The sequence below is a fragment of the Coregonus clupeaformis genome, chromosome 21 (genome assembly GCF_020615455.1).
Source record: "Coregonus clupeaformis isolate EN_2021a chromosome 21, ASM2061545v1, whole genome shotgun sequence".
Lineage (NCBI taxonomy): Eukaryota > Metazoa > Chordata > Actinopteri > Salmoniformes > Salmonidae > Coregonus > Coregonus clupeaformis.
Genome location: NC_059212.1, coordinates 11,887,571 through 11,898,949, shown reverse-complemented (window position 1 = coordinate 11,898,949; position 11,379 = coordinate 11,887,571). Strand labels below are relative to the sequence as shown.

The following is an 11,379-nucleotide window of genomic DNA, read 5'->3' as shown; positions in this document are numbered from 1 at the left end:
AGCACAATTAAGAATTTACTTGGACCAGGACTTCCTTTGCTTCCTTGTGCAAGAGGTTTTATCTCTGATACAATCCTGGATTTAAAAAGGCTAAATAATGCATGGACTGATAATGAAATGAGAAGAAATAAAAGCATGTGAAGTCCTGTGTGCTTTTGTCTGTCTGTCTGGGTGTTTGTATAGTGTACATCCCAGTGTGTTGGTTCTTCAAAAAATGTAAAAACCAGCCAAAATTAATCGATTGAAAGCAAGGATATTGGGAACTAGACTTATCTATTTAACATTTTCCTCATTATAGTCATTGGGGAGCCCTCATCTTAAGTACCAACCTAGGGAGTCATGAAAAGGGATGTTGAGTGTAGGGGGAGAGGGAGCTAATGTCTGCTCCAGCCTCCAGTGGTAATACGTTTCCCCTAGGTACAGATCCCCTAGGTACAGATCTGGAATGTTAATGGGTTGTTAGTGACATAATGAAAATTCTGAACAAAATCCCCAATTTAGACCAGCCCACTGAACTAAAGATTGGACCAGCTCATCTGCCATTTGCCCAAACTGCCCTATGGCCAGTCAGTTTCTGCATTTCAATACTACATCAAGTCTGCTACTATGCCATGTGAAACATAATTAAAAACATAATACAATAACACATTATGGGTGACCTCCTTCCAATTGCCAAAGAGCATTTATCCAATAAATAAGGTTTTAGAACTGGGTTCGCAATCAAGTGGCGAAGTGGGAATATGAAGGTTCCTGCACACAGAAATCCTGAGAGGTCAGATGGAATAATCGTCATCAAAAAATCCATACGAGGCAAGTTCTTGTAGGGATTTATACAATTAACCAATTAGCTATTGAACTTCCTGCCCCATCTCTCTGTATTTACCCAGTGGTTCATCATTTTGCTGCTGGCCATCCACTGATAGCTGGGCACACAGCCAAGCGCCATGACAATGAGTGTTATTTGGCATGAGCTGAAGACAAATTCCACCTGTTCCGGGGCATGTCAATACAATATAAGACAGATTTGGAGCACTTCGGTGTCAAAGATACTATTCATTTACAGGAGCAGAATGCAGAAGACACGGCCTATGTCTGTCATTTTAATGCGAGTTCAAATCTCACAGTATATTTATCAGTGGTCTAACCTGTGGTTAAGGATAAGAACAAAATAGGAGTTGAGGGTTAAATAGCTGTATAATTAATACGTGTATGATTAGAACATTAATTCTGGACAGATAATAAAAATAAAACCTAAAATCAAGAAAAAAATTCTGAATCATTCTAAATAAGTTATCAATCATTTTAATAATATATTTTTTACACATTTAAAATAATAATTATACGTAGTGCCACCTTGTGTGATCTGTTAAATAAAAAAGCACGCCAACCTGTTTGAATGGAGGTGAGTGTACACAAACTGTGGGGGATGAAATAACCGAGTGAAAAATCAGCCCCATTACTCAAAAGAAGTACATTTTCGGTCAGGTCAAAGCTCAAGAGCAGCTTTTCATTTCCTCCTTCTGTTCGTTTTCCTGTCCTATACCCACATCGAGGAGTCCTTGGCGTTCTATGGCGGCGGGAACAAAAATAATCAATTATGATGCAGGACCTGTGTCATTACAGGGCGGCTATTTATCAGAACTATTTTTGCCCGAAGGTGAACAGATCCACGCCAAAAAGGGTCATTTTGATTTCATTCAGGCTCCTATGCTAGGAGGTGGGGACGTCATAAGGCTGTCCACAAGGTTAATCAGCCATTACCTGGCTGAAGCCTTCTGGGGAAATTCGGAACGATCCACGACAATGTGGGCCAGCCATGTTGATTATTGAAGTTGCACATATCTCCACTCCCTTGAGGCCTCTATGAGCACTAGTGTCCAAATCCCAGCCCTACACCGCAAACTCCAAATGTCTGCTTCACTCCAGGCTGATAGCATCAGTTTCCGTCGATTCAAAGGTCTATTACAAGGCGTACAATCTATACCGGCCCAGCGCCACATTGCCGGGTAATCTCTTGTTGTTTCCTGTTCTTGCCTGTTCTTGCTAACTTGTGCAAGCTTTTCCCTGTCACTGTTACACAAAGCTTGCTTGTAAAAGCTTTAAGGGATAATGCCCCTAGACAATGATAATTTGTTGCTGGGACCCAATTGACCCTTCACTAAGCCCCGCCCCAGAATTTGGGCAACCAATCACAGCGCTCCAACGGATAGCAACTGTCATCAAGTTCAACACCTCGGACAAGCTCACATTTGAAACACATGAAAGTAGTGGTGCATGATTTTTGGAGTCGACTCTCACTCTGTGGTTGGAGTCGAAAGGAGTCGACTCTTGCTCGACTCCAACTCCTGTGGTTGGAGTCGTAGGAGTCGATACTTGCTCGACTCCCAAAACACGCTGAAACCGATGCGCACACTTGTACTCACCACCTCATTACTGCAGAGTTCTACTAGGAAGACTACATTTGAGTTCTAGAGGACTGACATGAGCATGATGGTGCCCATTTGCTCATCAACTTAGCATATAAAAGGCCTGTTGTTTGAATATAGAAGGTGATGTGTAGGAACTAGAATATTTCAGTGATACAGTACTTCTGCTGTGTGCGGCCCTGACGGATCCCATGGGATGATGCGGCGCGCTGTACGCTGATAAGCCTATTCTTTGCCATGTTATATTCGGACGGGTATTACTAGAGACATTGGTTTTGTAATTATTATCCAAGCATGTGCGTTATTCCAGAGGATTCACACAGGCTTAGATTTTAGAAACTGCTCCCTGTAATTCTTAATTTTGTATAAATGAATTTACCCTTATGATAGAAGCCTGTAGGTTTTTATTGTAGGCATAAAGATTTTCAACGTCGTGTCTAGAAGATAACAGGCTACACTGATAACTTGTGCTTGGCTGCCAAATCTATAAGTCTCCCCATAATATTTAAATTGATGAAGTGCGATGATACTTATTTTAGCGATCCATGGTAGACGTCCTTCCTAATAACAATGCCCCCATCATGTTGATTTGAGCTGTTGAACCATATTTTCACTTGACTGTGTTTATGGATGAGAAAGTGAACTTTAGCGGGGATGCTGCTTAGGGATCTATTGCCTAGGACAGGGCTCTCCAACCCTGTTTGTGTAGCGCTACCATCCCGTAGGTTTTCACTCCAACTCTAATCTAGCGCATCTGATTCAGTAATTAGCTGGTTGATAAGCTGAATCAGGTTAGTTACAACTGGGGTTGGAGCGAAAACCTACAGGAAGGTAGCTCTCCAGGAACAGGGTGGGAGTGCCCTGACCTAGGACATCAACAGCCAGCCAGGGTTTCATTAAATAAGCTATAGGCACAATATTGCACATTTAGGGCCAATTAAACTGATGCATTTGGCAATGTTCAACTTCAATTCACTGGCACCATGAAGAATAGCTTAATCATACTCATTGATAGCCTAATATATACTTTAATATACCTTTGGTGAATTTACGAGGCATTGCTAGACAAGACATTGCTAGATACAGATTACCAAGATATAGCCTATGCGCACGGTTCTGACTGTCTGTATGTCTGCCCGATCCTCTCTTTCCCTCGCTGGATCACTCCTCATTCTCTTTGCTATGAAAAAAACCGCTAGTGTGTGTTTGGTCTTCGGTCTGTTGCGTGTAGAATAGCTCAGCCTACTCATTGATAGCCCCTATTTTAGTGAACTAGCTAACTAGTTCTCAGTCTTATTGACCACCCAACTTAGCTAACTTTGATATAACTTGTTTTCTTCTAAATGTATGTTATTTAGCTAAGTTAGCCATGTTATGAATACAACACTCATCTGCTGTCGGCATCATTTGAGAGAGCATTAGTTAGCGCCAAAGGTGGTTAGTAACTTCGTCTGCATGCTGACAGTGCATTCAGAGCCATCCAGTGGCTAGCCACACTACAACTTTCATTTTACCAGGCTCCTGTGAAGCAATTGTAATAACAGTCCACCACAACATACCCGAGAATCTCCTGATTAGCAAGGGGTAGTCTGTGTTTAATTTCATTGTGTATTAAAACACAGTTTTAGATAATTGTGAGGGGATTTCGCTAGTGGTCAGAAGGGGGAATTGGGTTTCCTGGGAAAATGTTGTCCGAGGTCGCAACAGTAACCAAGGGGGGTGGGGGTTAGCGAATGGTCAGTTGAGTTACACTTTACTAAATACATCTTATGATTGCTTAATGAAGCCTTCATAAACACTCCATTACCGTAGCCCTAAGGAGCAAAGTACTTTATAAGGCCTACACATATAATTTACAAGCAAATGTCATATATAAAGGAGGATGTACATTTTTTATCTGGTGCTTTGCCAATTGTGGCATACTCTTCTGCCACCCTTTGCTTATGTGACATATGTTGATAGCTTGAGGGTTACATCAATAGGTCCTTAACTGGCAGCTTCATTAAATAGTACCCGCAAAACACCAGTCTCAACGTCAACAGTGAAGAGGCGACTCCGGGATGCTGACCTTCTAGGCAGAGTTGCAAAGAAAAAGCCATATCTCAGACTGCCCATCTTAATCTTTTATTTTTATTGGCCAGTCTGAGATATGGCTTTTTCTTTGTAACTCTGCCTAGAAGGTCAGCATCCCAGAGTGGCCTCTTCACTGTTGACGTTGAGACTGGTGTTTTGCGGGTACTATTTAATGAAGCTGCCAGTTGAGGACCTGTGAGGCACCTGTTTCTCAAACTAGACACTCTAATGTATTTGTCCTCTTGCTCAGTTATGCACCGGGGCCTCCCACTCCTCTTTCTATTCTGGTTAGAGCCAGTTTACGCTATTCTGTGAAGGGAGTAGTACACAGCGCTGTACGAGATCTTCAGTTTCTTGGCAATTTCTCGCATGGAATAGCCTTCATTTCTCAGAACAAGAATAGACTGACGAGTTTCAGAAGAAAGTTATTTGTTTCTGGCCATTTTGAGCCTGTAATCGAACCCACAATTGCTGATGCTCCAGATACTCAACTAGTCTCAAGAAGGCCAGTTTTATTGCTTCTTTAATCAGCACAACAGTTTTCAGCTGTGCTAACATAATTGCAAAAGGGTTTTCTATTGATCAATTAGCCTTTTAAAATGATAAACTTGGATTAGCAAACACAACGTGCCATTGGAACACAGGACAGATGGTTGCTGATAATGGGCCTCTGTACACCTATCTACAATAGCCATTTACAACATTAACAATGTCTACACTGTATTTCTGATCAATTTGATGTTATTTTAATGGACAAAAAAATGGCTTTTCATTCAAAAACAAGGAAATGTCTAAGTGACCCCAAACAATTGAATGGTAGTGTACATAAAATGTTTTTCAAAATAAATATACATGCCAGACACATGCTACCTATGCTTATGACACAAGTTATATATGAGACTAGCTATAGTTGAATACATTTGAGTGATGGAACTGCTGAGTTCAGCAGTAGATCAATGCTCAAAATTCATTAACAGTACAATCCCATCATTACCTTTAGTGGGTTTTTTTTGTCATTACCATTTTGTCATCTTCACACTTGTGAAAACTGTCTCCTGAAAATACTTGAAATACAATAATTGAGTTTCCTCAATCTGCGACTCCAATCTCAGATCAATACAAAAATGCACTCTTCATCTCTCTTTCTCTTTGTACTGTAAAGGTACGCTGACAGAGCGTGAAATCACATCATGACTTTTCATAGAACTAATAAATTCTACAAAACATTAGAAATTGTACAAAATAACAGGGTTTCTTTGCACACTTTTCTCCCGACTCTTGGTCCATAGGCGTATTTGAGATAGCAAATTGCGAAAGAATGTATAACATTGTGCAGAGCCAGACAGATTGATGTCCTTCCTCAAGACGGACTAGCAGCTCCTGTGGCTCCACTTTGAGTCCGGAGGCGTTCAAAGATTTCCCTCTATGCCTCCTGTCCATCACACTGGCGAAAGGCAAGCTTCGTAACAGCACTAAATCCACTTTGACGGCCCCTTTGGATCCACCTCCCCTCCCTGTAACTGGTTCCTAGGGGTCGTAACCCCTGACGGCCCCAGACCATCGCCGTTGTAGTGGGCCACAAGCGATACCATGGTGGGCTTGACCATGTCAGAGGAAGAGGGGACGGCTGCGTCCACAGTTGCGTTCCCCAGCTGGGGGACGACGCTGGTGGGCTGCCCGATGGAGGCCACCTCGAAGGTGAAGTTGTTGCCGTTGGTTTTGTGGGCGCCACCACGGACAGCTTTGGTCGGCGCCTTGGAGGAGCTCCTGACGCTGGAACCCCTCTGCTGCTCTTGGCACCTCAGCAGGGCTCGGAAACACCTGTAGAACTGGCATACCAGTGCGCAAACACATACACACATGCCCACGTTCAAACACATCCCCAACATACAGACGGACAAACAGAAAACGAGATGGGGAGACAGAAAGGCGTAAGTCAAGTTGGACTAACTGTACAGCATCTGTTTGTTCGAATGCTGAATTATCAGAAAAATGTACTATAATGAATGGTGAGGCTACAAAACTCCAACCCAACCAGTCATCGCTTTTCTTAAAATGGGGGAAACAAATAATGTGAGTATGTCCTGCTGTTACCCTTTATCCGTCACAAACAGCAGGATTAAGGTTTAAGGACCATTATACCAATGTACAGTACCAGTCAAAAGTTTGGACACACCTACTCATTCAAGGGTCTTTCTTTATTTTTAACTATTTTCTACAATGTAGAATAATAGTGACATCAAAACTATGAAATAACACATATGGAATCATGTAGTAACCAAAAAAGTGCTAAACAAATCAAACTATATTTATATATTTGAGATTCTTCAAAGTAGCCACCCTTTGCCTTGATGATAGCTTTGCACACTCTTGGCATTCTCTCAACCAGCTTCAACTGGAATGTTTTTCCAATAGTCTTGAAGGAGTTCCCACATATTCTGAGCACTTATTGGCTGCTTTTCCTTTACTCTGCCGTCCGACTCATCCCAAACCATCTCAATTGGGTTGAGGTCGGGGGATTGTGGAGGCCAGGTCATCTGATGCAGCACTCCATCACTCTCCTTCTTGGTAAAATAGCCCTTACACAGCCTGGAGGTGTGTTGGGTCATTGTCCTGTTGAAAAACAAATGATAGTCCCACTAAGCCCCAACCAGATGGGATGGCGTATCGCTGCAGAATACTGTGGTAGCCATGCTGGTTAAGTGTGCCTTGAATTCTAATTAAGTCCCCACACCATAACACCTCCTCCTCCATGCTTTATGGTGGGAACTACACATGCGGAGATCATCCGTCCACCCACACCGCGTCTCACAAAGACATGGCGGTTGGAACCAAATATCTCATATTTGGACTCCAGACCAAAGGACAAATCTCCACCAGTCTAATAACCATTGCTCGTGTTTCTTGACCCAATCAGGTCTCTTCTTCTTATTGGTGTCCTTTAGTAGTGTTTCTTTGCAGCAATTCAACCATGAAGGCCTGATTCACACAGTCCCCTCTGAACAGTTGATGTTGAGATGTGTCTGTGACTTGAACTCTGTGAAGCATTTTTTGGGCTGCAATTTCTGAGGCTGGTAACTCTAATGAACTTATCCTCTGCAGCAGAGGTAACTCACAACACAACTGATTGGCTCAAACGCATTAAGAAGGAAAGAAATTCCACAAATTAACTTTTAAGAAGGCACACTTGTTAATTTAAATGCATTCCAGTTGACTACCTCATGAAGCTGGTTGAGAGAATGCCAAGAGTGTGCAAAGCTGTCATCAAGGCAAAGGGTGGCTATTTGAAGAATCTCAAATATAAAATATATTTTGATTTGTTTAACACTTTTTTGGTTACTACATGATTCCATATGTGTTATTTAATAGTTTTGATGTCTTCACTATTATTCTACAATGTGAAAAATAGTAAAAATAAAGAAAAAGCCTTGAATGAGTAGGTGTGTCCAAACTTTTGACTGGTAGTGTACCTACTTCAAGTTGTTCCCTACCCCAACTCCACCAAGAACACTTATAGATACTTATGTACCTACTTGAAGTTGTTTCCCCATCCCACCTCCGCAGGCACAATCACCTAAACTCTCCTACTTCCCGCTGACAAACAAAGGGTCCATACAAGTTGCACCTTTCTCACCAGGGAAATTAATTATCCCTCTCTCTTGTTCCCTCTATCTCTGAGAAGTGGTGGATAATTAAGAGCTGTCTTGTTGGAGACCTCCTTTTTCCTCTTCTCTTCCTCCCGTTCTGACATTCATCGAGCTTGTTGTCTCTCCTTGCCTTTTCACTTGGAACAATTCTGAGAGACACTCATTATTTGTACATTTCCCAAATGGTTTTAAATGCTGAACTAATTACGTTCTCAATAAAGAATGGGACAATTACAGCATTTTCAATTGGATAAGTATTCGCTAATGTGAGGAGCTGGAAACCTTGACTGGCTAAATAGAAAGCCTGCTAAAATAAGACGACAACAGAGGCTGATTTTTTCATACGTACCCTAACCACTACATCATACTCTTGTCCCATACAAATGAGTAATGAATACAAAATGGACTAGATAGCTGGTCTCAAGACACTCTGCGTGGTAAAGGAAGGAGTGAGCTCCTAATAGCCTTTATAACTCATAACATAACTTGAAAAGCAACTCACATTTGCAGTGACCCCACTAATCCTTTAATCCACCAACAAAGTAACTTGTATATACTTATATGATTTTATAAAGTGTTTGTAAAAGTTATACGACAATATTATGTAAACATATCGGAAAACATATCAGAAAAGGAAAGCCAGGAGCTACCTGCAGCAGATATTTTCTTTGCAGTTTTTGCAGAAGGAATTCTGCATGAACATGCCATCCATATTTAAAACCCACAAACTGATCAGGAAACCCCAGGTGCTGTGCTTCACACTGATATCACTTTTCACTCCAAAGTCAACAGAGCTCAAAGTCAAGAGCTCAAAGCGCAGATATTTAATTTAGCGCTTGTTGGAGACAGACCGACACAGTGAATTATTTAAAAACTTCAGATCCAGTTTTGAAAGCATAACAATGCAATGAGGGTATTTGGTTCATTTTTATTCCAGGCATACACACATACAGATGGAGACAGAGACCTTGGTAGAAAAGGCCTACGGCCCAGGCTGAACTTTAACAACCCTCCCGTTCCATACCGTCATCTTAAGGGCTCTGATGTCACCTCCCTTGAGAAAACGTAGTGTACTTAGTATACTCTGCATGTTTCATGTATACTTATAGTCTACTACATTTCCTCAAGAGACGTAAAAAATAAGTGTCCTACGGCACTGCTGTCTCTTCAGAGGGAATACACAAAGACAAACGAAAAGAACATCCAGACAAAACAAAAATACAGTAACACAGATCCACCTTTTGTTGACCCACAGTAAGTGCATTGGCAAAGTAAACACAATCCCCATTTCATAATGTCATATTGGAGAGACTGAAGACTGGCATGAGTTGTATAAAGCATAGAACCTCTATGATCTTGTTGAGCATCCCTTGATTTTGTCAGCTGTCAAAACACAAACCCTACTGAGGCGCTGAGAGGATAGATAGATAAGTGAGACGGGAAGTACAGCAGGAGACACAGCATAAGGTCATATATGGGTGAAATATGGAAACTACAAAAGCGGGTCTATGACCAGGAAGTTTGAGAGTTTTTCATGGACTTTGACTGTTCTGGTCATGTTCAGTACAGTGAAGCTGGATCTACAGTGAGGGGAAAAAAAGTATTTGATCCCCTGCTGATTTTGTACGTTTGCCCACTGACAAAGAAATGGTAGGTTTATTTGAACAGTGAGAGACATAATAACAACAACAAAATCCAGAAAAACGCATGTCAAAAATGTTATAAATTGATTTGCATTTTAATGAGTGAAATAAGTATTTGACCCCTCTGCAAAACATGACTTAGTACTTGGTGGCAAAACCCTTGTTGGCAATCACAGAGTTCAGACGTTTCTTGTAGTTGGCCACCAGGTTTGCACACATCTCAGGAGGGATTTTGTTCCACTCCTGATCATGTCTTTGTCAGTGGGCAAACGTACAAAATCAGCAGGGGATCAAATACTTTTTTCCCTCACTGTAGATGTCTGGATGAAAACATACAACCTAGATGTCACGAAGAGGGGTAGAGGAGTTAGTGAGTGCCGAGGCTAGCGCTGCAAACACAAAGGTTGATATAAGGCCAGGATTCAATCTGTGCGGTCTAGTCGACAATGCAGCTTTATTTTTTTTATTTTTTTTTACTTTTACCCCTTTTCCTCCCCAATTTCGTGATATCCAATTGGTAGTTACAGTCTTGTCCCATCGCTGCAACTCCCCTACAAACTCGGGAGAGGCGAAGGTCGAGAGCCATGCGTCCTCCGAAACACGACCCTGCCAAGCCGCACTGCTTCTTGAGACACTGCTCGCTTAACCCGGAAGCCAGCCGCACCAATGTGTCGGAGGAAACACCATCCAGCTGGCGACCGAAGTCAGCTTGCAGGCGCCCGGGCCGACAATGCAGCTTTTAAAGTTAATGTTACCGCCTTCACAGAGATCGCATTGAAGGTAAATGCTGTAGGCTCAATTGAAAATTACCTTTAAATGTAAAGCACGCTATAGCGTTTTTCCTGAACTCTGGCGTGTTTCCCCCTTAGTTCGGTTAGTTTGGACTGGTGGGAACACTCTATCCGCACTCTGGAGCGCACTGAACAATGCACCATGGTTCGCTCAAAAAGGATGGTCTTCCTACCATGGTGCGGTTCGCTGCAGTTGAGAAGGCAGTGAGAAAGCAGTCTGGACCAAACACAGGAAAAGAACCAGAGGCACAGTATTATTGGTTGTTTGACTACAAGCATTTGATGAAATGCACTGAGTACCATAACTTGCCATATCTGAAACATTATGTGAGTAGCAGCGCATTCATGAGCGCATCGGATGCAGATTAGGGGAGACGGGGGCTATACCGGGGATATAGGCTACTGAATATAGGCTATTCACGTCGCAATTAGAGCGGCTATTGCGCTGATTCCTCCCGCATGTTGCTTCTTGATAATCATTGATGGATTTAAACAAATGACTTGCATTAACACATGGTTTTGTTTAGGCATTTTAGTTCGTTTGACATTTGGCAATGTGAAACCAACCCGACCAAATGAAAAAAATTCAATGTACAAATTATCTAACGCTGATTCGAAATATAGCTCAGAACTATGTGTGAAAACGCCCTATTTTTAGTAGTTCATTTTTCTTTTTCTTTATATAAAGATGGAATCCACAGTTGGGGGAAACAGCACCACGTTGTTATTGTTTTTGTTGCCGAGATGAGGAGCGTCATATTGTGCTTTTCTATCGCGCGTGTGCAATGATGTCAGAGGG

At 42.0% G+C, this 11,379-nt stretch overlaps 1 protein-coding gene across 1 annotated transcript in view; it reads right to left on the bottom strand.

Annotated features, from left to right (window-relative positions):
* Positions 1-5,264: 5,264 nt before the first annotated feature.
* LOC121534924 (parapinopsin-like) overlaps positions 5,265-11,379 on the bottom strand; it is a 92,732-nt gene continuing 86,617 nt past the window's right edge. Inside the window, exon 4 of the mRNA XM_041841548.2 lies at positions 5,265-6,328. Coding sequence (XP_041697482.1) covers positions 5,972-6,328 — 357 coding nt within the window. The 3' untranslated portion in view covers positions 5,265-5,971. The remainder of the gene's footprint in view (positions 6,329-11,379) is intronic.